This window comes from Acomys minous (assembly GCF_964271855.1).
Source record: "Acomys minous genome assembly, chromosome: 4".
NCBI classification, from domain to species: Eukaryota; Metazoa; Chordata; class Mammalia; order Rodentia; family Muridae; genus Acomys; species Acomys minous.
In genome coordinates, this window is record NC_140486.1 from 86,731,117 (window position 1) to 86,758,802 (window position 27,686).

Sequence of the window (27,686 nt, forward strand, 5' to 3'; positions counted from 1 at the left end):
CACGCCATTTTTCATTGAGCATGCATCTTTTGTTTATTTTTATTTATTATTGTTGTTGTTCTATTTGCTTGTGAAGCGTTATCTCACAGTTGGTCTGTCTAAACTCAGTTTTGAACTGCTGCACTCGGCATCTTAATTCCTCCAGATAAACTCAACCTCGCTTCACAGCATGAGGCCCAACTCTCTAGGTGGTCTGAGCCAGCCAGGGGCCGGGTGAGGGAGGCCTCCACCAAGAGGGAGCTGTAGGCCCACGGGTTGTTGCACTTCTGAATACCAACCAGCAGGGGGCGGATCCACAAAGAACTTGTTTCCTTGGTCAAAACTGGAGCCTAACCACTTCCTGCCCCTACGGGACCTTGTGTTCACTCAGGGTCACCACCAAAGAGAAGCAAGTGGGTAAGTTCATAACACGATGCTGAGGGATACTGCATTATGCAAGACAGTCACACCTTGCAAGACATTTGACATCCTAGGCACCAAAGTGGTATGGTCATATTGGTGTGTGTGTGTGTGTGTATGTGTGTTTGTGTGTGTGTCTGTGTGTGTCTGTGTGTGTGTTGACAACTAAGATGTCCCCCATTGAGAACCGGGTATGCAATGGAAGCCAGAGCTTCCCAATGTCTCCCAGTCGTCGCTCGGGCACACAGTCATTAGTAAAAGGAAGCCACAGCCAAGGGAAATGTCACAGATGGACACAGATGGAGTCTGTTAATACTTGACAGTGACAGCCTCATGTGTCAGGAGAAAGGGGAAGACACTTGCTAAAAGCAAGATGAGCACACATCAGGGGCAAAAAACAATAACAACAACAACAACAACACATCAACACAGCCTCCCACCCCACCTCCTGATACGTCCAGTGGACAGCTCCCACGCCCACCCCCATCCCCAGCCAGTGAGTTAGCAGAGTCTTCAGCCTCCTCTGCCTTCCTGGGTTAAACTTCATTTCCCTGTGCTGCCACAGCAACCGGAAACAACCTCCACTCACAATGAGAAGGATGGTGCCTTGGCCCAGATTTGTAGATGCACGCCCGCAGCCTGTAGCAGGGCAACCAGATCTCAAAGACAACAAGGGCTCAGAGGAGCAGAGTGTCCACAGCCTGCCTGCTGTCTGAGGAGCCAGGCCTAACACAGCCTGCCTGCTGTCTGAGGAGCCAGGCCTTACCGTTTGGTTTTTCTCCCCCACAAAGATGCGCTCTGTCTAAACTGTGTGGCTGGTGGCTGTTACCCGACTGCTGTGTGAGAGGGAGTGTAGTTCACAAAAGGCCCTGTGTTCCTGGTCTCCTTCGGTTTGCTGTTTAGCTCTGGAAACCCTGAGGTGTGACCAGTTCTCAGCCTTCAAAACTGAGATGAACTGCCCTTGAGAGAGAGAGAGCCGACAGGGAAACATGTTCACCCTCTCTCTCCTGAGCCGAGGACATGGGAAGTTGGTCCAGAAAAAACAAAAGCTGGAAGTCTACTTTGAACCAGAGGTGAGTCTTAGAGCTGGGGCGTGGGGGCGGGGTGGAGGGCACATTCTGAAGATGGGGAGGCCTGCTCTGTCTTTTCAAGCTGTATTTTAGTGAGTGTTGGACCCAAGATGGTGCGGGTCACTGGTAGATCTTCCCTCTGTTTGCCTGATTCCCCCCCCCTTCCCCCACCCCCACCCCCACCCCCCTGCCCAGAATTGCCAGGGGACAGTCTGCCTCCCTCACACTTGCTTCCTGCTGCCTCTGCTCGAGCCTGAAGGAGCATCTAGGTTGTCTGGAGACGAGACATTTGGTCCAAGATCAGACTTTGCACCTGGCGTTTAGGAGCGCTGACAGCTGCTGGCTTCGAGGAGCCATGCTCAGTGGTTGAAACGCTCTGTGTGTGTGTGTGTGTGTGTGTGTGTGTGTGTGTGTGTGTGTTTGTGCCTCTCGATAGCTTTTTTGGAATGTTGTGGACTTCAACCCACCAGTATTTATATTTAATGGAGGCCAAAACAAATCTCATTTTAGAAGATTTTTCAAGAGGTGGCAAAAATCACCTTGTTGTGCTCGAGTTTTGCTCCTTGAGGATTGCCAGAAACAATAAACACATCGGGGTGCTTTGCAAATCCACAGGTCAGAGATCTCCATCACCATGGTAGTTTGACATAATATTGGACCTCTACTGCTTTAAAAGATATATAAAGCTTCAAAGGACTCCAGTGGCCCATGGCGTACACTTACGGACTGACTATATAGCCACTTTATAAGCTCCCAAGTAGCCAAATTAGGCAGCGTTCCACAGAGTTGTGGCCCACACAGTGCTCTACTGAAAGCCTCTAGTCAGGCCCAGCCCTTCTGAAAGTTGTGTGGAATAAAATGGATTTGTGTACTAGGTTCTACTAATTTTTGCTATTGTGTCGGTTTCTGTGTGTGTGTGTGTGTGTGTGTGTGTGTGTGTGTGTGTGTGTGTGAGCATAGGTGTGAGTTTGTGTGAATGTGTATGTGTGTGTATATGGGTGTGTGGGTATGTATGTGAGTATGTGTGTGTATGTGTGTCCATGTGTTTGTGTGTATGTGAGTATATATGTACCAGTTATGTATGTGTGTATGTGTGTTTATGTATGTGCACATATATGTGTGTATATGTGTATGTGTATATATGTGCATGAGTGTGTGTGTGTGTGTGTATGCATGTGTGTGTTTGCATATGGGTGTGTACACATGAGTTCAGGTACCTGCAGAGGCCAGAGGCAGTGGCTCCTCTGGAGCTAGAGTTACAGATAGTTGTGAACTGCCTGATGTGAGTTCGGGGGCCTGAACTTAGGTCTTCTGGAAGAGTAACAAGTATTTTTAACCACTCAGGTGGTTCTCCAAGCCCATGTTTTGTTTTGTTTTTGTCTTGTCTTGTTTTGTTTTTTGAGTCAGGGTCTCTCTTTGTTGCCCTGGCTGTCTCGGATAGATATCTAGACCTACCTGGCTGGCCTCAAGCTCACAAAGCTCCATCTGTCTCTGCTGGCATTAAAGGCCTGCCACACTACAGGCAGAGACTCTACTCCTAATTGTTAAAGGTCACTCAGAGAAAAATTAGCAACTGAAGAGAAGAGAGAGGAGGTGAGCAGTGAGATGGCTCAGTAAAAGCACTTGCCACTCAAACTGACAACCTAAGTGTGGTTCCCTCAAGCCCTAAGGGGGAAAGCAAAAAAAACTGGCTTGCCTACATATTACCCTCTGACCTCTGTACATGCACCCGGCACATGTGCACGCATGTGCGCACATAAACAAACAGTTTTAGAAAGCCAAAAATCTTTACACAGTATTTGCTGTAGGAGGATCCTCCACAGTGTCTCAATCGAGGCATTTCCTTTCATTAAAGGACTATTTGAACTGGAAGTCCCCGGAAGACTACGTCCTGGTAAGCAAGGCCCAGGATGGGGACAGTGCCAGCCAGAACCCCTGGAGCCTCCTTCTTCCTAAGACCTTCAGCACAAGGAAGGGGGCACTGATCCTCTACTCAGAAGGGCTAGCCTTGTCCCCATGGCCACCCAGAGAGACGAGAGGAGATCACAGGAAGAAGCCAGACCTTGAACTGCGCACGCTCCAAGACCTCAGAGAAGCCATCTTGGCATACGGAAGGAGAAAGGTGGGTTTGGGAAAGATGGTGGCGTGTGCTCATTAATGCAATCCCAGCTTTGGATGTAACTTCTTGGTCCTGAGGGAGGGAAGGCACGGAACTCACAGGTCTCCACTTCTGTCATCTTGCCCTGTGTGCTGAGAACTACCATCCTAAGGCCCACATGTCATATATGGGGGAAATGCCAAAAGCAAGAAGACTTGAATATTACCAGTTCACACTTCTCTTTTAGTTAGTGACACAAAACACATCAAGAGCGGAATCAGAACCCTCGAAACCCAGGTCCACAACCACAAGCATCACCATCCACCTCTGATGTCCCCAGCTCGTAGAAATAAGAATGCTTTAAATATTTACCTTGAGCCTTTTGGCAGCAGCAGAAGTTACTTACTTTTCCCATTCTGTGTTTTACTATTAAGGAGAAACTCTGCTCTCTTCTGGTTCATACAGACTGGCGTGTTGAGACGTGCACTTGGCCTTCTGCTTTCTATAATACAACCACATGCATCAGTCCCAAGACAGGCTGGGAAGATATGTCCTTCGGTGAAATTCTAGATTAGAGATGGTAGCTGGGTTACTCCCTAGTTTCAAAGTCTCTCAGTTCTAATAAAGCTTTAGCTTTGACACTGGGTCCTTCACACACTGGCTCTCTCTTCCATGTCTCGCCCTATACCCCACTTTTTCACACACACACTCTACCTCAATGATGGACCCCTCAGATCTAACCCACAGACTACCTTGTTATGGTTATTTTTTACAGAACTGTGTTTGTTTCTCAGTTTCTCCCTTAACCCGGCTATCACTCAAAGAACTGAGACTCTATTATGTTTTTGGTAAACAAGCTTCACAACACAATAACTGACCAGTTATCACTCAATTTTTAATCCTCTAGGCTAATCTGGATTCCTCCCAACATAAGCCCCAGAGATGCTTGCACTTTGTGACTTTCCTGATCCAGCTCTTCTCTCCTGCTCTCTCCTGCGCCTCTGCCCACACCTGAATCCTCCACTTCATCCTCTAACTCCTCCCCTGGCTGGCAGGAAATCCAGTCCTATTCTCTCCCCTGCTCAGCAGTTAGCCGTAAATTGCTTTATTGGCATATCAGCAGACAACTGGGGAATAGCATTTACACAACATTGAGACAGGAGATTCTCAGAACAAGGCTGGCAACCAGATATGGGGCTGGGGGTACAGAAATCGGCATTTGAATTACACAATAACCTTATGCCTACACTAGCTCACCCCGACAGCTCCTTTTTCAACAATACTTTTGTGTGTGCCTCTGGATAACTCCTACACATCCGTCAAAACACAGCGTGTCATCTCACAAAGTCTCCCACGTCTCTGGGCAGAAACACACCTGGCTTCCTCCCTCGCAAACATCCCCATCCCATGATGTGTTGAAAGGTCAGTCTCCTTGAGCATCCAACGGGATAATATGTCCTCTAGGACAGGCACTGTGTCAACTGGCTGTGCGCGCTTTCAGTGTTTTCACGTGTTGATTATCAGGCACCTGAGTCACAGATCTGCCACAGGCAAAACGAAAGCCTCTTGACCAATCACCCCGCTGCCCTTTACCATGAAATCCTGAGTAAATTCTTGAATGACAGGGGAACACTTGTCAAATGTTTACTGTTACTTTAAGCTATTGTTTAATTTGACCCTCCTCCATGCTCCTATGAAGTGCAGTTTTTCTCGGCAACCTTCCTTATCCCCGGCTAGCCATCTTTTAAAGACAGGGTTTCATTGTGTAGCCCAGGCTAGCCTCCAGCACTTGATCATTCTGCTCCAGCACCATACGGGCCCTTTTACGAAACAGGAAACTGAAGCTTTAAAGGAGTTGTGTGACTTCCTGAGGTCAGTGACTGGCAGAGGATTCAAACCTGGGTCTGTGTGCCTCTCCACCGCTAGCATGGATATCCTACTGTGTGCCTCCATACCACTAGCATGGATATCCTACTGTGTGCTTCTCCACTGCTAGCATGGATAGCCTACTGTGTGCCTCCATACCACTAGCATGGATATCCTACTGTGTGCCTCTCCACTGCTAGCATGGATAGCCTACTGTGTGCCTCCATACCACTAGCATGGATATCCTACTATGTGCCTCTCCACTGCTAGCATGGATAGCCTACTATGTGCCTCTGCACCACTAGCATGGATAGCCTACTGGGTGCCTCTCCACCACTAGCATGGATAGCCTACTGTGTGCCTCTCCACCGCTAGCATGGATAACCTACTGTCTATGAACTTGAAAGGACTCTAGAAACCATTGTGCCTGGCCAGTTTGTTTTCCACACCTTTCCCTTGCACTGCTGTGTTCATGGGGTTGACCACAGGCTCCATAGAATTCCAGAAACATCTTTGTTAATAAGCTGTTTGTCAATAGGGTACACGGAGAGGAGACTTGGAGGGGGGGGGTGGAGAAGAAGGGAAAATCCAGAGAAGCCACCTGCCTTCCATTCCATCCCAGTTGACAAGAAACACCTGTACAACCTAACCTCCGTGGTCCAGCTTCCAGCAGGCAGGCCCACACTGGTCCCAGGCTCTTCTGGATGACCCTTGACCCCGTTCTTCTCTTGGTCTCTAGAATGGGGTGGAATCAACGCACCAAGATTGCAGATCTCAGTATTATCTCAATATGTATTTGACTTCCACACACTCCAATCACCTGTGTAAACAATACCCTAAACTATATTCCTTCTGTCGTCAACATTTGTTTATTTCTTTGTCTGTCTGTCTGTCTGTCTGTCCATCTGAGAGGACATACATGCCGTGTCATAAGTGTGGAGCTCAGAGGACAACTTCCTCCCACCATGTGGGTTCCAGGGATCAAACTCAGGTCATCAAAGGTTGCCAGGCAGCTGGGCATGGTGGCGCACGCCTTTAATCCCAGCACTCGGGAGGCAGAAGCAGGCGAATCGCTGTGAGTTCAAGGCCAGCCTGGTCTACAAAGTGAGTCCAGGACAGCCAAGGCTACAAAGAGAAACCCTGTCTTGAACCGCCCCCCCCCAAAAATGAGGTCACCAGGCTTGGTAGCAAGCACCCCTTTCTACCTGCTGAGCCATCTTGCTGCACCCCTTCTATATTTAAATAATTAAAGTGGTTTTTGTTTTCCCTGGCTGGAATAACTCACTTCCCAGACAGAGAATCTTTTCCACACCCTTGAACTGCCTATCCATATGGCTACTTTGTGTGGGGGGGTGGGGGGTGGGGGGATAGGCAGGAAATTTACTAATTTATAAAATCGATTGTTCCAGCAGAGACAACTCTGTCTCTGTCTTTGGTGACATTTGGGCTCCATAGAGGAGGGGAGGTCTCACCCTCCAGTACCTGTGTCTAGTAAGGACTCAAAGCTGTAGGATACAGCGGTATAGACCAACTCCAAATGGCTGGGAGGGAAGATGTGGAGAGAGGACTTGGAATTTAAGGCAGACATTTAAGATTAGGAAGCGGGGCCTGGCGCACGCCCTTACTCTCAGCACTCAGGAGGCAGAGGCAGGCGGCTCTCTGTGAATGCAAGGCCAGCCTGGTCTATAAAGCTAAGACAGCCAGGGCTACCCAGAGAAACCCTGTCTTGAAAATCCACCCCTCCCCCCAAAAAAGACTAGGAAACAGTATTGTAGGTTTTACAAGGGAAACAAGTCAAGAAACCTAGGATTGCGTGAGATGCATACTTCAACAGAGGTGAGCTCCCAGAAGGAGAGCTATAGACTCCACAAACCCAGGAGCCTAACACCCACTTCCAAAAGCCTATAGGGAAACAGTCTCAATCATTCAAACTGAAAAGTAACGTGACCTTTCTGGGGGACATTTTGGCAAAGCCTAAAAAGGGTTGATATCCTTTGGCTCAGCATTTGGCTTTTAGAAGCTCCTTAGAAATGAAGCCGAGATATGCCCTAAATGTTTACTACAAGAGCACCATATCTATCACTATGCAGAACACTGGAAACTAAATGTCTCACAATGGAATATTGATTAAGTGAATTACAGTACAACCATGTAACAGATTCTGGGCAGGCAATAAACAATGTATTAATCACAAATCACATGAAAAAATATTCAGTGTCCTTTTAAAAGTAGATTACATCCATGCATGGTGGTGCACACCTTCAGTCCCAACATTTGGGAGGCAGAGGCAGATAGATTTCTGAGTTCGAGGATAGCCTGGTCTACAGAGAGAGTTCCAGGACAGCCAGGGCTTACACAGAAAAGCCCTGTGTCTCGAGAGATGATAGATAGATAGATAGATAGATAGATAGATAGATAGATAGATAGACAGATAGACAGACAGATGTGTGTGTGTGTGTGTGTGAGAGAGAGAGAGAGAGAGAGAGAGAGAGAGAGAGAGAGAGAGAGAGAGAGAGAGAGAAGGGAGATTATAAAATAGTATCCATATATAAGTAAAAAAATTACTAATGTTTGGCTTAGTGCTTAAGAGTGCTGGCTGCTCTTTCAGAGGACTAAGTTTTGTTTCCAGCCTGCAGGTCAGACAACTCTCTACATTCTGTAATTCCAGCTCTAGGGGGTCCAGTGGGTCTCCTTTGAACACTGCAGGCACCCATACTCACACATATACACAAATAAAAAATAAAAATATTTCAGGGTAGTAGTGGTGCACACCTGTAATCCCAGCACTCAGGATGCAGAGAAAGGTGGATCTCTGTGAGTTCAAGGCCAACCTGGTCTACAGAGCTAATTCTAGGACAGCCAAATCTACACACACACACACACACACACACACACACACACACACACACACACACGATCCCTATCTCAAAAAACAAAAACAACAAACAAGAAAAGTAAAATACAGCAAACTATAGAAATGGAATCCACCGTTAGCCACGCCATCTTCCTCCGGGTCACACTGTCTTTGTCTAAATAAAGGAGACCGGTAGTTAAAAAAAAAAAAAAAGACCACACTCAATGTTAAAGAGCCCAAACGAGGAGGTGGACGGTGACACCTTTATGGTAGGGACACTTAGTGAATGTCTATACTGGCTGGGCCAAGAATCGCAATTCCAATAATCAAGACCCCATACAGATCTAGAGTTTAGCACAGGGGCTTAGGGGTCATGTGCGTGTGCACAGCACCTCTGGTTGTGTGCCAGTCTGAGGGCAAGCATGCAGTGACATCTCTGGATCCCCTTAGCAGTTTTCCTGATGACCCAGCTTCCTAAAGAGCAAGGATCAATGTCAAGTGAAAAGACAATTGACCTCAGAGCTCTCAGGCCTCTGCAGGCACACCGGGGCCTTCTCTTGCTTTTTGTTTTATTTTGTTTTAAGCCAAGGGAAGTCTCAACACTCTCACAGTGAAAACCACTCTCAAGGGCTTTCATTCATTCAACATCTCCATATTTAGCAGTCACTTTGCTGTAAACCCAGATAGCTATAATTCGGGGCAATTTTTAAATGAAAATGTGGCTACAGTCTTGAGGCACAACAGAATATCCCAAAGAGTTTCTAAAATTGTCAAGTGTATTAATTTTCAAATTGTTTTTTTTTTCTTTCTCACTCTTATGGTTTTAACATTTTGTGAATCTATCAATACTTTTTAAATGCCTGCTTTAGCCAGGCATGGTGGTGCATGTCTGTAATCCCAACGCTCCGGAGGCAGATACAAGCAGATCTCTGAGTTCGAGGCCAGCCTGGTCTACAGAATGAGTTCCAGAACAGCCAGGGCTACACAGAGAAACCCTGTCTCAAAAAAATAAACAAACAGAGTTGCTTGCTTTAGTACTTTTGGCAAGTACTTACCAACCAAGTTATCCCCCCCAACTCAGACGAATGCTTTCTGAATGTTAACTGTAACGGGCATCTTGTGGACCAAATGTCACTTCACCTGAGCAAGCCTATGATGGGGTGCTAGCTTTACCTTTGCTTTGTAAGAAAAAAAATCAGACTTGAAACTAAATAATTTACCCCAAATTACACATCCAAGCTACGCAACTGGAATGGGAGCTTAGACGATTTGTTCTCAGGCTCAGCTCAACCTCTAGACACTACACCCCTCAGAGGAGAGATGAGTCTCCGCATTTCTAGCAATATGTGTAGGAAGCAGAGCTGGGGCTGCAGGGGGAGGGGCCCAGCTCGTACTTGCCCTGCACGTGTGAGATCCAGAGTTTGCACCCCAATCCCCCTGGCACTATGAGAGAGGGGGACGGTGGAGAGACGGAGAGGGTCGAGAGAGGCAGCAAAGAGACAGAGAAGCAGAAAGACGGATACAGACAGACAGACAGACAGACAGATGAAAGAGAAGAGTGGAGGGGAGAGGGAGGAGATCTGAGAGTCTTCCAGCACATTCCTTACACAAACCATTCACAATTCTATGGAAATGAATCAGATTTTCATTACAATCTAACTGGATTACAGAAAACATTTTTATGCTATATGCATGGTCCAGTGGACTCTTGTTTTTATATTTTTCATCTATTGGTTCCCTTGTAGAGCTAATAGAGACTATTTATTTACTTTTTCATTTTAATTTTTCTTTCTCATTTACTATGTGAGTACATGCACATCATGGAACATGTGAAGAAATCAGAGGACAAATTTTGGAAGTCAGTTCTCCTCTTCTGCCTTGGTAACCCAGCATCCTTCCTGTTTCTCCTGCTGATGTGCCTCTTACTCTAGCCTAACTGGCTCAACAGCATCCAGATATGCTCCCAGCTCATCACAGGAGTGCCAGGATTACAAACGCACAGCACTGCATCCTGTTGTTGTTGTTGTTGTTGTTGTTTTGTTGTTTTGTTTTGTTTTGTTTTCGAGACAGGGTTTCTCTGTGTAGCCTTGGCTGTCCTGAAACTCACTCTGTAGATCAAGCTGGCCTTGAACTCACACAGAGATCCACCTGCCTCTGCCTCCCGAGTGCTGGGATTAGAGGCGTGCGCCACCATGCCTGGCCTGCATCCAGATTTTTTACATGGGTTTCAGGCTTGCACTGCTAACAACACCTTTATGCTGAGCCATCTCCCTGGTTCTGAAGAATATTTATAATGATGACTAACGCCTAGAGCTTATGATTACACCCGTTATTACTCTAATTATGTTGTAGCCTTACTTAATTCTCATTTATAAGGCTTGTAGTGTGTGTGTTAAAGTGTACACAAATTGGCTGGAGAGATAGCTCAGTGGCTAAGAGTACTGTCTGCTCTTCCAGAGGACCTGAGTTCAACTCCTAGCAGCCACATGGTGGCTCACAACTATCTATAATGTGATTTGATGTACTCTTCTGGTGTGCAGGTGTACATGCAGATAAAGCAACATATATATATATATATATATATATATATATATATACACATATATAGATATTATTTTATCATTTTTATGTGCACAATATACTGCTATTAAGCGCATTCACATTGTTGTACAACCATTACTACCATTTATTTCCATACTTTTAAAAAATTTCCAAAACTGGGGCTGAGGGAGTCAGCTCTGAAGATATTGGGTCTGCCCCCATTCAGCTGAGCTAACAGCTAACCAACCAGCTCCGAGGACAATGTCTAAGACAGAAGACACCCCACAAATAGTGGTCAGGCGAGCATATTCATTGCCAGTGGTGTCAGCCAGTGGTGTCGTGAGGAGCCACAGCCTCCACCCAAGAGGAGTCCACGGACTGGTGAAGAAAGCTAATAGTGCCCAAATGACACTTGACACAGGCAGTCTTTGAGACAAGCTAGAGTACAACACTGTGGAACAATTAAAGGGTGTGTGTGTGTGTGTGTGTGTGTGTGTGTGTGTGTGTGTGTGTGTGTGGCTGCTGTATTATTGTTTGATTTTCATTGTATATATTTACGGGGCACCATGTGATAACTCGATATGCTGATGAACTGTGCGCTGATGAGACCAGGAGAGGTTGCACCGCATTTAACATCCGAACGGACACGCCTCACAGTCCCCATTCTATCCAGCTTCCCTTAAACATGGCCCAAAGCCTCTCTTTTATATAATTTTAAAATTATTTTTATTAGTATGGTTGTTTTACTGGCATGTATGTCTGTGTACTGCTTGCAAGCAGAGGGCCAGAAGAGGGCATTGGACCCCCCCCCCCCCGAAACTGTTCCAGACAGTTGTGAGCTGCCATATGGGTGCTGGGAACTGAACTGGGGTGCTCTAGATATTAGTCATGACTACAGGTTTATTAAAAGTGCTCTTAACCTCGGGGCGTGGTGGAGCACACTGTTAATCCCAGCACTCGGGAGGCAGAGGCAGGTGGATCTCTGAGAGTTCGAGGCCAGCCTGGTCTACAAAGTGAGTCCAGGACAGTCAAAGCTACACAGAGAAACCCTGTCTTGAAAAACAAAACAAAAGGGCTCTTAACCACTGAGTCATCTCTCCAGCCACTGTCTTAGAGCTCTTATTAAGCCATGCAGTGGCCTGCATCTACAGTCCACATACCCAGTTAGCCGAGGCAAGAAGATCTTTTAAAGCCACAAGTTCAAGACCAGCCTGGGCAGCATAGTAATTCTATCTCAAAACCCAAAGCCAGAAACAACAGCATACAGATAGCATTGAGGTCCTTTAGATTACTAACCACCTCTGGGCCTGGCTCAACAGCTAACACAGACCGCCAGGCTGCTAACCACCTCCAACTCTCAGCCTTCCGGATGGAAGAACGGGGTTTACATCCATTCCTTTGAAGGGAAAACCCTGTGTGCTTAACATTCTTAGTTTCACTGGAGATCTGTGGGTACGAAGGCCTTTGTGCTCTGCTCCCAACACACGGGAGAAAGAACTCACCTGTCCACCCACTGATGGACACCTAGCAAGAGTCTCTATCTTAGCTATGGATGTGCAGGAATGGTGGTTTTATTTTCTTCGGGTAGTGACTTTGATGGACAGATGATGTGGTGGATCTGTTTTCAGGGAGGTGGGGTAGAGGGGTCCCCATCCTTTTCTCCACAGCGGAGATGCTGACTCACGCCCTCGACAACAGTGGTAAGAGTCCCCTTTGCCCCAGATCTCACCAGTATTTGCTATCTGATCATTTTTGTCCTTTTTCAAAGACCAGATCTTGTATCTGATCTCAAACTAACCATGTAGCTGAGAGTGACCTTGAACTTCTGACCCTCTGGCTCCCATCTCTAGAGTGCCCTAGCTTTCGGGCAGCCAGGCAAGCACATGATGGTTTATGTAGCTGAGGATAGGACCTAGGACTTCAGGTGGGCTATCAAACACTCTAGTAACTAAGCCACATCCCCAGACGTTTGTGTGTGTGTGTGTGTGTGTGTGTGTGTGTGTGTGTGTGTGTGTGTGTGTGTGTGTGTGTGTGTAAATCAGAAGACAACTTTTTGGAGTAAGTTCCCTCCTCCTACCATGTAGGTCCCAAGGATTGAACTCAGCACATCAAGCTTTGCATCAAACACTTTTGCCCCCTGAACAATTTCCCTGGCCCTTTTTATTCTTTTGTTTTTTTGTTTTGTTTTTCAGAGCTGGACCAAACCCAGGGCCTTGCGCTTACTAGGCAAGCACTCTACCACTGAGCTAAATCTCCAAGCCTTTTTATTCTTTGTAATAATAGCTTTTCTTTTCTTCTCCGTCTCTTCCTCCTCCTCCTCCTTCTTTTTCCTTTTTCAAGATAGTGTTTCCTCTGTGTAGACTTGGCTGTCCTGGATTTGCTTTATAGACCAAGGTGGCCTAGAACTCAGATCTTCCTGCCTCTGCGGGAATTACAGGCATGGGCCACCACGACGGCTAATAATAGCCTTTCTAATTGGGGTGAGGCATCTCTCATTGAAGTTCTACTGCTAACGGCACTAAGCATTTTTTCTCACAAGTCTCCTGACCGTTCAGATTTCTTTTGAGAAGGGTCTGTATAAACTGCCCATTTTAAAATTGGATTTTTATTAACTTTTCTGAGTTCCTTCTATATTCTGACTGGTAATCCTTTGTCAGAAGAAATTCTTTATTTAAAACATTCAGTTCTGCAGGCTTTTCCGCTCTGTTGGTTTTCTGTGCTGGAGCTTCTGAGTCTGGTGTAATCTCATTTATCTAATTGTACCTTTGTTGTCTGTGCTCTTAGCGTCTTCCCACTGTGGCTGCCTCTGAGAGAGTCCAGAGTAGCTTCTTGGAGGAGGAGGAGGAGGAGGAGGAGGAGGAGGAGGAGGAAGAGGAGGAGGAATTTAAATGGAATCTTGTGGTGAAAATAAGAGAAACAGGCACTGGTGAGCAGGAGCCCAGAGCGAGCAGAGGGAAACTCAGGGAATCAGCCAGGCATAAATTCTTGGCTGCAAAATATTTTTGGAGAATCTGGTGAAGGCTGAAGTGTGGAGGGAGGGCTTTGCCTACCAGCCCTGTTCTTTCTGGGCACCTCTCTTCACCCCCTGTGGACTTCTGCACCCAGAAGCTGAGCCACTCTCTCTGCAGTTTGGCCTTCCTGAGGGGGCTCTGGGGCCCTGTCACCCTTAGAGGGCATACAAGCCTTAACCACAGCCTCCCCTCTGGGCTGGGACGGGTGGACGGCACTACAGATGCAAGGAGGCACAGGTCTGGGAGTCTGCTTCACCCTTCTGTCTTCCTAGGCCTGGTAGACATGGAAAAAGCAGCCTGTCAGAGCAAGCCTCTCATTAAAGGTGGAGGGTGGCTAACAGGCTGCTCTGTGCATACTAATTACTTGTCTCAAATGGAGCCTGGGTTGACGGGGCAAAGCCAAGGCAGGCTGAACAGGCTGAGCCCACTGCAACACAGGCAGCCTCCTGCTGTCTTGTTTGTTTCCCTCTTCCAGAAACTCCCTCCCTGGCTCCCTTCTGTCTTCCTCTCTGTTCTCAAGTAACCTCTCAGTGGATGGTTCGATGGAAGATGCTCCTGGGGAAAGAGGCCTTAGGAAAATATGGGAGAGATGAGGGAGGGCAGATGCAATAAAGTTAGTTAATTTTTAAACTTTCCCTCTTTGTAGGTATAAACTAACCATATGGCTAGAATTTTGATTGTATTTTTTTAAAAGAAAAAGAAAAAAACAGAATGCTGTGTATTCTTGTGCCCAGCCATGTAATGTTGCTCTTGCTAGCATTTTAATATTTTTCTTTCAGTCTTTCCGCACTCGTTATACATAAGGAAGGCGCGTGCCCAGGAGGTTGTGGTTACTCTAACTCGTTGCTCTGTGTTTTTGCTTTCTTTCCACTCACATTCTGCGGACTGGGAACATGAAAATGTCTCCAACCCTAACCAGCCTCCTCGGCTGTGCTGCTCTTCTCTGTGCCCCTGTTCATCCAATGAGGAGGCTTATTAAATAACTTTCACAGCTGTCACTCAAGAAATGACCAAGAGAAACTTAAGAAGACCTTAAAGAAACTGGGGCTTAATGGAGGTGGTGGCTTTAATCCCAGCACCCGGGAGGCAGAGGCAGGTGGATCTCTGTGAGTTCGAGGCCAGCCTGGTCTACAAAGTGAGTCCAGGACAACCAAAGCTACACGGAGAAACCCTGTCTTGAAAAACCAAAAACCAAAACAAGAGGAAAAAAGAAACTGGGGTTGTCAAAAAAAAAAAAAAAGCCAACACAGGAACACATGTACACACACACACACACACACACACACACACACACACACACAACCAAACCAGGATGTCTTTTTCCTAATCTCTAGAGCCTGTTATGTTGCAGGGGAGGGATTGAGGTTGCAGACAGAATTGGAGACTGCTAATCGGATGGAGTTTGCTTTGATTTTTTTTCTCTTTGCTGAGGACTGAATCCAGTCTTGGATATGCTCATCAAGTACTCTACCATTGAGTTCCACCCCGGCCCTTGTTTTGTTTTGTTTTGTTTTGTTTTGTTTTGTTTTGTTTTGTTTTGTTTTGAGACAGGGTCTCATCATAGAGTTCAGGCTGCTCTTAAATGCACAGTCTTCCTGGCCCTACCTTCTGTGCTCTGGGATTACAGTACCTTGCTGGGCTTAAAACTGTAGATTATCCAGCCTGGCCTACAAAGTGAGTCCAGGAAAAAAGTAAAAACAAAAAACACTACCAACAACAACACACCTGTAGATTATTCTGGATTTTCCTGTGGGGCCAACGTACTTATGAGGATTCTTGAAATAGAGGGACTGAGAAGGGAGAGCCAGAGAGACCACAGCACGAGAAGGGACCCCATCCAAACGTTGCTGGCCTGGAAGAGGGGCCCACATAAGCCAAGGAATACACGGCTCTTTAGAAGCTAGAAAAGGCTTCAGGGAAACAGCTTTCCAGAGATCTCCAACAGTACACAGGCCTGGCCGCCCCTCGGTATCGGTTCACTGAGACCCATTTCAAACTTCTAAACTGCTTGAAGAAGTGTAAGATAATCCATTGTTAGCTGAGTGTCAGCTGAGTCGCTCCTTGTGCGTGAGTTGTTATAGCAGCCACAGGAAACGAATACAGTGGCCAAGATCAGCTTTCAAAGGCAACATGTAAGGAGTCCAGGTTCCAAGGCAAGGCCTTCCCTGGCTGGTCTTGGCAACCCCTTGCACCTTGAGCAAGCAGCCCAGCAAAGCTCTCGCTGATACCTTGGAAATACCGGTACACAAGGGCTGCACGGAGGTCTTGTCCAGACATATAGCACCCAAAGAGGCTGAGACAGGAACACTCAGAGAAGAAGCAGCTGAAGCAAATGGCTACAGAGAAGAAGTGAGATGCTAAGTCGCTTGCAGCGGGTCCTCTGTCTAGTGGCCCCATAGGTCCAGAGATCACACCTTGGCTCAAAGCAAAAAGAAAGTCACCAGCACACCAGTCTGACGTGTCTATCCCTTCTTTGAGGAAGACAGGATCTTCCAGAAGCTCTCAAGAGCCTCCTATCCAATCTCTTTGTCCAGACCTGGGCAGTGCAGTCACTTCAAAATGCAAGGGATTCTGGGAAATGGGCTCAGTTAACAGCAGAAATCAAAATGAATTGGGAGTCTGTTGGTAAACAGCAGCATAAGGAAGAAGCATTTCGCAGTTGCTGTAGGCCCCACCCTGAGCAAGGCGAAGGAAAAAGGCTAATATTGCTGACTACCTGCTAGAAGTCTAGAATACGCTTACTCCTTCTTGGCTTGTTACTCTTTCTGCTGAGCAAAACACGCATGTGTACAGACACATATGTGGAAAACATGCACACACACATAAATGTACACACATAGACATGCACATACACATACAAATATACTGACACACACGGACACAAAGACTCACATGCACATACACAAACGCATGCACATATACAGACACACGTAGACATACATGCACACACATTCACACACATTTACACACACACACACACACACACACACACACACACACACACACACCCTGAGAGAGCCTGATAACATAGGCTTGAAGTTGCACTCCATTCGTGAGCCTGAGGCAGGAAGATCCCAAGTTCAAAGCCTGCCTGGACAATTAAAATGAAATCCCATCTCAAGACAAAAAAAAAGGGGGTGTAGGGGGAAGCTAGGGATGTTGGTTGGTAGTAGAGCACGTGCCTAGCATGTGTGAGACACTAGGTTCAATCTACAGGATGGACCGTGGGGAGCCGTAAACGACAAGAATTACTTTCTTGCTGATGAGTTTATATGACCTGGGTGGCTGAGACATGGTGCAGCAGGGGGCAGAACTGCGTCTACTTAGTTATTGACTCCCAAACGATGTCTTTCTGGGACCTCCGGAATCTAATTCTTGTAGGCCATGTGACTCCAAATTCACCAACTTCCCACTCCTAACATCCTCTTAGCCCCACTTTGGGGAGGCTCCGACTTGCCCACGAAGCCCAGAGGCAGAATGAACCGCGAAGGCTGACACCCTGACCGGACATCTGGGCTCAGACTGTCCCGGGCTTTCTCTTTTAGCTCCGGGCCTGATAATGCTGGGCCTTCTGCTCTCGCTTCACATCTCCTGTGCCCGTTACTGAGGCTCAGCACGTGTGTGAGACTGAAGTGAAAGACTTCTCAGAGGTACAAAGGTTCTCACTGCCTGTGGAACTTAGGAGTCATTGAACCTCTGAAATAAACTCCGCACCCCCCACCCCCATATGTGAGCTAACGCACTTTCTTTCTCGTTGTGTTAGCCGTCAAATCGCCTTTTGCTGAATCCTAACAAGCATGACCACGCTGGACTGTAGTCTCACAGCTCTTATTCTCCAGAACATTCGATGAGGCGCCTGCTTCAAACCATCTTTTGTTCCATTATCAAGCTGGTCCGTGGAGCTAAGTGCTGGCCCACTGACGAGATGGTCTGTTCTTAGGGAGCACCAGGCTTTGCGCCAGTGAGGAGCCTAAAGCTTTGAGCTCAGTCTGACTCCGGGGCCAGCCAGCTGAGCCACTACGGGGCACACACGCTCTGTAGTGGTTTAAATATAGCCAAGGTTCCCACGTGAGACACTTAACCCCAAACACAGCACTCAGGGTGGGACCTTTAAGGGACGATTTGAACACCGAGGGTTCTGCCCACATAAATGAATTAGTGTAATTATCAACGAGACGGGACTAATTACCAAGGGTGTCAGCTCCTGATTAAAGGGTTAAGTCCAGCCCCTACCCCAGCCCCATGCCTGGCTCTCTTTTGTGACGAGTGTATAATCTCCTCTACGTTGGACAACCTAGACCTGTAGGAAACAAAAAACCTCTATTCTTTTTTGATGCTTTGTTTGTTTTTCTGTGTAGCCTTGGCTGTCTTGGCGCGCTCTCTCTCTCTCTCTCTCTCTCTCTCTCTCTCTCTCTCTCTCTCTCTCTCTCTCTTTCTCTCTCTCTGGGGGGGGGGCGGTTGTTGTTGTTGTATTTTGTTTTGTTTTGTTTTGTTTTTGATTTTTCAAGACAGGGTTTCTCTGTGTAGCCTTGGCTGTCCTAGACTTGCTTTGTAGACCAGACTGGCCCCGAACTCACAGCGGTCTGCCTGCCTCTGCCTCCTGAGTGCTGATTAAAGGCGTGTGCCACCACGCCGGGCTCTGGCACTCTCTCTGAAGACCAGATTGGCCTCAAACTCAGAGATCCTCCTGCCTCCGTCTCCAGAGTGCTGGGATTAAAGGTGTGTGCACCATCACCTGGCCAAACCTCGATGCTTCATAAATTCCCCAAGCTCAGATATTGTCCCAGGAGCAATAAATGGCTAAGATACCCTCCACCTTCCCAGACTGCTTTGCGGCCTTGTGGGAACTGCTTACCTAAGGCGTAGTGCCTCAATACTCTCATATACCAGTTCTCACTGGAACACTGTGGTCACTCTCATGGATGGAGCATCAGTGTGTGTGTGTGTGTGTGTGTGTGTGTGTGTGTGTGTGTGTGGCCATTTATATAAATGGGTTTAGAAAGCAGAACTATGATTATCTGGTGGGTAGAGGGAAGACGCTGAGGAAGTGGCTTAGGAAACGTGCTGAGCAGATGAGAATAGTCTGCATTTTATTTTCCACGGCGGTTACAAAGGCATATATAGTTGTCAACTTTCATTAAACTAAAAATCTGAGCTCTTTGCTTGTTATATATAAATTTTGTCTTCGTTTAAAAAAAATTAAGGGGGGCTGGAGAGGTGGCCCGGCATTTTAGAGCATTCGTTATTCCTGTAGAGGACCTGGCTTTCGTTCCCAGCACCCACATCGTAGCTCACAACCATCTATAAGCCCCATTTCAGGGTATCCGAAGTCCTTTTCTGACCTCAGCAGGGATGAGATACACACAGGGCACACTTACATACATCAGGCAAAACACTCACTTATATAAAATAAGGTAAACAAATCTAAAAAATTAATTTTAAGAGCCTGGATTCTGAGATCATGTTCCGTCAGCAATCATGAATGCCATGATCAATTAGTAATGTCTGCCACCTTTGTGTGTGTGTGTGTGTGTGTGTGTGTGTGTGTGTGTGTGTGTGTGTGTGTGTGTGTTATTCCTGGACCCTCCCTGCCGCCGCTGCCGCCGCCGCAGCCGCCACCGCCACCACCACCCCTTTCTCTGTGTAGTGCACTGTCCTGGAACTCTGCTCTGTAGAGCAGGCTGACCTTGAACTCCCAGAGGCCAGCCAGCCTCTGCCTCCCCGCTGAATGCTGAGATTAAAGACATGTGCCGCTGCCACCTGGCTGTTCGTGGGCTTTATCAATCATCTCTGCATCACTTAAACTCTGCCCACCTTACCAGATTACAATGAGGCAAAGGCTCGCTATACAATACGAATCCCAGGTCAAGCGTTGGATGTTGTGTATCTTTTTTCCCCCACATGTCTTGCACTGAGGGGCTGCTCTTGGAAGAAAGAGTCACAGAAAATTCTCTCAGCTGATATGAAACGCAACACCGTCAAATCTTCTCAAATGCTGGGCTCCCTGTGCACATGGACAGGCTTTGTCTTGCCTCGGTTTTCATATGAAGAACGCTGAGTGCTGGGCCGCGGCAGGCACACTTTCCGCTGTATCGGGCCGTTTTGAAGGGGCTGACAGGATTTCCACAGCTGAAGCGATTCTTCCGGGCTTTATTCTTTCCTAATGCTCTAGCTCAAGATGGGGTCTGGCACTTGTCATTTCTCCTTCCCCTCTGACTGTGTGTCTTCAGGAGCCTGCCAGCGCTTACTCTCTGGGCCTTCGGGCTGTGTTTACCAGCCAAGGCATCCGTTCTTGGTGCCTTCCGGGTGCCTTCTGGGAGTCTCTAGACTGCTGATGAGGATTGGCCTGACTGGCCTGCATCAGGACACGTCTCAGGGCCCAGGTGATGGGCTGTTTCCTGATTGGTGTCTCCACAGAGAGAGCAGGACAGAGCCCGGCAACCTTACCTCTACTTCCGAAGCAAGCCAGAGAGCCAGACCCAACGTCGGATCCAGCCCGGCTATTCGGCCAAGAGATACCTCCGAGGCCTTCTGCGGACATGGCCCCCCAACACCATGTACAGGCTGCAGTGTGCAGGTCAGCGGGAAAACGAGAGGGAGGGAGTGAACCCCAGTCTCCTCCACCTCCCAAACTGATGTGAAGGTGTGTTTCCCATTGGTGCCTGAAGCTCCAGGGTTTAAGGTCCAGTTCTGCACTATGGCCGAGTCCACAGTCTCCACCCCAGCCTAGTGTCTTTTATCTTCCTGACATTTGCGGAAAGGACCACCTAAGTACCTGTCCCTGCTCAAGCGGCTCATCCTTACCCAAGTCTAGAACTTGCTTCTCAACCTGCTCCAGGCGGAGGCCTTGGAGATCTTCCATCTTAAACCCATCTTGTGGTTTTTTGTTTTTTGTTTTTGTTGTTGTTGTTGTTGTTCACAAGACAAGACAAAACAAAAAGGAGGTCGAAAGACACAAAAGTATTCATTTGTCCAAGGTCAGCCAGCCGGAAGTAGAGCTGGGTCCAGAAGGCAGATATTTCCTGCATCCACACAGCCCCACACTCTTCCCAGAATTCCCAAGTTCCCTGTCTGAGGTCATCTCGGGTCCTCTTTAAAATGGCACAGTCCCCTCCTGAGTGAGATGAACACCCCTCTGGCTGAGAGAAACCCCAAATGCACTCTGCAGACTTTTGGAAGCCTGAAGTGGGAATTCGAATCACTAGATTCGACACACTACACCCACCCAAACAGTGAAAAAAAATCACAATATTTGGGACATATTTCTACTAAAAAAGTATTCATTGTTTATCTGAAACTTAAACTTACTTGGACATTCTGTGTTTTATTTGGCAAACTGCTGGGGATGAGAGGTGGGCGGTAGGATGGGCCAGGGCCTCTGCTGCTGCCCGCTCCTCCAGCACCAACAGGACCAGAGAATTCTGGCTTGCCTCTTGTTTTGTGGGTGTACCTGGGAATGGAGAGAAAGCAGCTCCTTGCCCAGGAAGTGGTGGCTTGAAACAGAATGAACCGTGTGGGCTTGTCTGGCCACTGGGTTTACTTTCAAGGCAGTGTTGCATGGTTACAGGAAGTTCTATTTACTCACCGTGTGTGTGTGTGTGTGTGTGTGTGTGTGTGTGTGTGTGTGTGTGTGTGTGTGTGTGTGAGAGAGAGAGAGAGAGAGAGAGAGAGAGAGAGAGAGAGAGAGAGAGCTTCTCAACCAAAAAGGTGGATGGGGCCAAGGCAGAGCAGACTACGGTCCCCCAGCCTGGGCTAATACCCTCAAGAAAGGTTAACACCGTTTAAACAAGGACAAAGAGATCTCAGCCCCATCCATGACATCCTCTACCTAGCACGTGTGGCCTCAGAAAAGGTTCACTACCTTCTATGTGTGGGGCCCTCACCATAGCTCCTTGCTAAAGCCACTCCTTTAAAGGCCCACAAGCTGGAGTAGCAATTGTGAGACGCCAACACCTCCCCCTCCCATTTCAGAGTGCGCTCACTGTGTGACATTAGTAGTGATGTCCTCTTGTCACGGTTTCCTGCCCTGTCATGGTGAATCCACCCCACACTTAAAGCTTGTTTCTTCTCTCTCTCTTTTTTTTTTTCCTTCCTAAAGGTTGTTTGCTTGTGTGTTTGTTTTGCGTTTAGAAACAGGGTTTTACATATATCCCTGGCTAGCCTGGAAATTGCTATGTAGACCAGGCTAGCATCAAACTCATAGGCATCCTTCTGCTTCAGCCTGAGTGCTGGGATTAAAGGCATGAGGCCACCATGCCCAGCCTTAAAAGGTTGTTTTTTAATTGATCTGGAGAGATGGCTCAGAGGTTAAGAGCACTAGCTGTTCTTCCAAAGGACCTGAGTTCAATTCCCAGCAACCACCTGGTGGCTCATAATCATCTATAATGTGATCTGGTGTCCTCTTCTGTCAAATAGGTGTACATGGCAAATAGAGCATTTGTATAAAATAAAAAAATATATATATATGGGGCTGGAGAGATGGCTCAGAGGTTAAGAGCACTGGGTGTTCTTCCAGAGGACCCGGGTTCAATTCCCAGCACCAACATGGCAGCTCACAACAGTCTGAGTCTGTAACGCCAGTTCCAGGGGACTCAACACCCTCACACAGACACACATTCAACCAAAACAGCAATGCACATTAAAATAAAAATAATTAAAGAAAAAAAGCCCATGGTATGGTTAAGCATGCTGGTCCAGATCTAGATTCCCAGTGCTATGGAGGGTAAGGCAGGAGGATTGCCAGGAGTTTGGGGGGCAAGTAATAATTAAGACCTGTCTTGGAAAAAAAAAATCCATCCCTCTAGCATTTTAATACTTGTATTCAACTTTCCTCCAAGTTAGCAAATATATGTGTGTGTGTATGAATAATTTTTAAAGTTTTAAAAATTAACATTTATGTCAGTATGCAAAGTAATGGCTTTCATCAGAATGCCTTCATACATATGTCATTAGAGCAGTGGCCCTCAACCTTCCTAACACTGCCACCCTTTAATACAGTTCCCCATATTGTGGAGACCCCCAACCACAGAATTATTTTCATTGCTATTTCATAACTGTAATTTTGCTACTGTTACAAATCATAATGTAAATATCTGGTATGGGGTCCCTGTGAAAAGGACCCTTCAGGGCCTTCAAAGGGGTCGTGACTCACAGGTTGAGAACCACTGTGTTGGCGCGTGGTCTCCTTCCTCCCCTGCCCGGCTGCCTGTCATCCGTCTTCCTTTAGAGTTAGTCCCCTCTCTGCCCGCTACATGGATCCATTGCCCTCTCTATTTTTCACCTCTCTCAAGATATCTTCCTGCCCTCTCATGAAGCCCCTTTTAGTTTCATAACCTACATGTGTGTGCGCACACACACACACAGATATACATATATATAAACAAACGTACAAAATGTCTAATCTAAACTGCACAGACACGCCTAAATTGACTACAAAGACTTTTCTAACAATCCCAGCCACTAAATGAGCTTCTGGCCTTCTGACCTCACAGTCACACTGACACTCAGAGCTACAGAGTTGAGTGCAGAGAGATCCATCGCTCCAAACAGCTGTGAGGAATCCATGCCTAGTTCTCCTGCATCTGCCCTGTGGCCTAGCAGAGGGCGGGTCCTTAGCGAGACCTCAAGAACTGCTGCAGAAGCAAGTGAGACACACCTGCTACCATTAGCTCTCTCTTTCTGAAGCAAAACCAGTGAGCTGGCTAGTCAGCACTAGGAAGCAGCTGTGGTTTTGGGTTTGGTTTGGTTTTTTCCCCCCAACAAGGACCTCGTTCCTGGGAATGGTGACATAGGGCTAAGGGCTCAAGCGGTCCAGAAGCACCCAAGGCACGTGACACATCCTTCCGTGCATTCCATCTGAGCCTCCCAACCCTTCTCACCTTCTAATTGTCCCCTTTGATGTCTGTTCAAAGCCAAGGCTACTACAAGTGGGGGGACTTGCAGTGTTCTCTAGAACTCTAGGCTGGCTCCCATACTTGATGACATCAATAACTCGCGACCTGTCCCCCAGGACACATCAAGGATTCTGTGTTGCTCCAGGACAGTCAGCTTGGGGTGCCCAAGAATCTCAGGCCACAGCAGGATCTTTCAGGTGTACCCCCAAAATACCACCTTCTGCCTGTCATCCCTTCATTTTGGATTCAACAGAGACCATCTTATGAACAAGGTAACTGCTGGGGTTTTTTTTTTTCTTCATTTTTCATGTGTATGTGTGCTGGGATGTGCATGTGTATATGCATGGTTGATTGTGTAGGGGCACATATGTTGGGGGGAGTATGGGTGCTCATGCACATGTGTGTGCAGGTGTGCTGAAGTCTGAGGCTAATGTTGGGAATCACTCTACATGACTCTTCCAATGTATCCACTGAGGCAGGTTTCTCAATCAAACCCAGAGCTCGTTGATATGGCACTCTGGCTAACCAACTTACCCTAGGAATCCCTATTCTCTGAGGCTGGCCTCTAAGCGGGTTGTCGTCTCCACACAGCGTTTAAGTGATTTCTGGGAATTCAAACTCTGGTCCTGACACTTACATGTCTGGCACATTAACCACTGACTGAGCCCTTCTCCCCAGCCCGGACCTCTTGATTTCATGACTGGTTCAGTTCACAGATACTTGGGTTATTTTTTAACAGCTTAAAATAAAGTTTCAAATGCCAAAAAAAAAGTGGTGCATGCCTTTAATGCCAGCACTCAGTCAGGAGGCAGAGGCAGGCAGACCCCCTGGGGAGGGGTATCAGGACTTCACCACTGTGGGATCAGTGACTTCACTGACACCATCTACTATCACACAGAAAACAGAGTCAGGGCCGACTAGGGCGTACGGTAACAACCTGGGACTCAAAGCCATCTGAGCTCTCTGAGCCTCAGCTTCCTCATTTATAAAACTGAGTCGCCAAATACCGCATACACTTCATAGGACTGTATGTGGGAGTTCAAGGCCATAGTGCAGTCCCTGGCACACAGCAAGGGCTCAATAAATGTTAATTACAGACCCCACTAGATATTTTTTCCCAGCATAATTACTAATTGCAATGGCCAATTGCTGGCGATCACAGGGCAAAAACAATCAATGTTAAAGAATTACATGGTGCTCAGAGGCTGAACCTTGGATGCCAGTATTTTCGTTGGTTTAAATTTCGTTTCCCCTTAACATCCCTCTGTTTGACTTTTATTTCTTATTTATTTATTTATTTATTTATTTATTTATTTATTTATACAGGGTTTCTCTGTGTAACAATCCTGGCTTTCCTGGATCACTGTTGTAGTCCAGGCTGGCCTCAAACTCACAGCGATCCATCTGCCTCTGCCTCCCAAGTGCTGGGATTAAAGATGTGCGCCACCACGCCCTGCTTTTTTTTTTTTTTAAATACATAGGAAATTACCTGGTTGTAAGGCTCAGGTCCCCAGCAATGAGCAGTTAGCCAAGCTCTGCTCCCTGTCTCCTCAGTTTACTCATCTATAAAGTGGGAGCCCCGGTATCTTCATCCAACCTCCACCCCCCCCCCCACTGTCATGGACTTCTGTGAAAAATCACAGGAGGGTTGGGGAGACAGATGGCTCAGTGAGTAAAAGCATCTGCTGTGATGGCAAGAGGACCTAAGTTTAAATCCCCAGCGCCCAGTTAAAAGCTAAGTATGAGCACTCGGGAGGCAGAGGCAGGTGGATCACTGCGAGTTCGAGGCCAGCCTGGTCTACAAAGCGAGTCCAGGATAGCCAAGGCTAACACAGAGAGACCCTGTCTCAAAAAAATAATAATAATAATTTAAAAAATAAAAAATAAATAAAAACAAAAAGCTAAGTATGTTCATGAGTATTTGGAACTCCAGCATTTAGGGACGGAGGCTGGTAAAATCCCAGGGCTTGCTGGCCAGTTAGCCAAGATGGAGAGTTTCTCAGTCAGTGAGGGAACCTGTTCAAACACTAAGATTATAAAGAATCAAGAGTTAAAATAAAGCACAGGCCATTAATCCCAGCACTGGGGAGGCAGGGGCAAGAGGACCTTTGCGAGTTCAAGGCCAGCCTGGTCTACACAGCAAACTCCAAGACAGCCAGGCCTATGAGGAGAGATACTGTCCCAAAAAAGAAGATAAGAAAAGGAAAAAAAGAGGCCGGGCGTGGTGGCGCACGCCTTTAATCCCAGCACTCGGGAGGCAGAGGCAGGCGGATCGCTGTGAGTTCGAGGCCAGCCTGGTCTACAAAGTGAGTCCAGGACAGCCAAGGCTACACAGAGAAACCTTGTCTCAAAAAAAAAAAAAAAAAAAGAAAGAAAGAAAGAAAAGGAAAAAAGAGAGTGATAGAGGAATATTCTGGTTCTTGGTGTTGTCTATATGCCCAGATGAGGGAGAGAGAGAGAGAGAGAGAGAGAAGAGAAGAGAAGAAAAGAAGAAGAAGGAGGAGGAGGAGGGAGGAGGAGGAAGAAGAGGAAGAAGGAAGAAGAAGGAGGAGGAGGAAGAGGAGGAGGAGGGAGGAGGAGGAAGAGGGAGGAGGAGGAAGAAGGAAGAAGAAGGAGGAGGAGGAGAAGAAGAAGGCCACCATAGGAAAGGGCAGGGTAAAAGCTCCCTACTGGTTCTAAACTGCCAGTCTAAAGCACAATATTGGGATGGTCTGAGTCCATGCTTGATGTACATAAAAACGTAGGTTTGGTCTCCTTTCAACAATCAAAATGTCTAGCGCCTTTCTTGCTAACCTGGTTCTATTAAGTGTAAACTAACGTCCCTGACGATGCTGTGTGCTGAGAAGTACTGCTCTCACACAGACTGAGTCACAGATTCAATCTCACAGGCAGGGAGAAGTGACCTGTGCACACGCTCTACCCACAGCACGTGGGTATTAGGCATGCGGATGTACACAGCTGTTGAGCAAGTATCCATTTGGCTGGAGTTTCACCTCCTCCACCCTCAGAAGTGTATCCGCCTCCAAGTGAATCTGACTACGAAGGATGGATCTCCAGTCTGGCTTGGCATCAAAAGATCATTCTAGAATCCAAAGATCTTTAGTGCTATATACTTACTCTGTGTGGGGTTAAGGTCCTCTTGTGAACAATCCAACATGGCCCTGGGCTATCTACCCATCAAGTTCCTGGGCCATAAAACCCAGGGAGACTTCTGAACTTAAAACCCGAGCTCATGTCTTGTCCGTTAACACTTGCAGCATCACTCCTAATCAGATGCCCTGCAGGCAGAGGAAGGGGGTGGGGAGAACTGCCCCCTGCAACCCCAGGCTTTTGACCCTAGAGCCAATGCCACCACGGATGAGAACGATGGGCGCAGGTGAGGCTGGCTGTGGAGACTCCCAGGCGTCCAGCTCTCCATCTCACACAGGGCACTTGAGGTTTCCAGAGCCCTTAGTTGAAAGGCAGACCCACATTGTTCCACAGCGCTGCATGCTGGGAATAGAGGCAGAGCTGCATGTTGAGAGCAGAGGTATCGCTACAACTTGTCTTCAAACAAGGAAGGGCTTGCCAGGCTCTTTCAGCAATAAATCTACCTTGAGTAGGTGATGAAAGTAGCTGCAGGACCCTTTAAACCACCGGTGAAAGATTTAACTATGCCGCAGTCAGCTGTTGACTCAGACCCTTCCTGAAGCCTCAGACGGGGTGAATCCAGAGCGAGGCAGCAGTCTTAGCCCCCCTGCGGTCCACAGAGGTCTCGCCTCCCCCCAGCAAAGCATCAAGGAGAGGCCCAGCATCCCCAAGGTCCGGTTTCCAACTCAGCATTTCAGTGGCTGCAGGACCACACGACCCCACCACCCAGGCTCCCCTTGCACTTAGCACAGAATGGTCACTGTCGTTACCTGCCTTGAGGCCCAGCCAACTCTGTAAGGAAGTGAGGGCTAGAAGTTGGGATCC

At 47.4% G+C, this 27,686-nt stretch overlaps 1 protein-coding gene across 1 annotated transcript in view; it reads left to right on the forward strand.

Moving 5' to 3' along the window:
- The first annotated feature begins 1,063 nt into the window (after nt 1-1,063).
- KIAA2012 overlaps nt 1,064-27,686 on the forward strand; it is a 115,554-nt gene continuing 88,931 nt past the window's right edge. The window contains exons 1-4 of the mRNA XM_084778671.1: nt 1,064-1,472; nt 3,325-3,591; nt 20,257-20,416; nt 23,849-24,004. Of these exons, the coding sequence (XP_084634797.1) occupies nt 1,389-1,472; nt 3,325-3,591; nt 20,257-20,416; nt 23,849-24,004 (667 nt within the window). The 5' untranslated portion in view covers nt 1,064-1,388. The remainder of the gene's footprint in view (nt 1,473-3,324; nt 3,592-20,256; nt 20,417-23,848; nt 24,005-27,686) is intronic.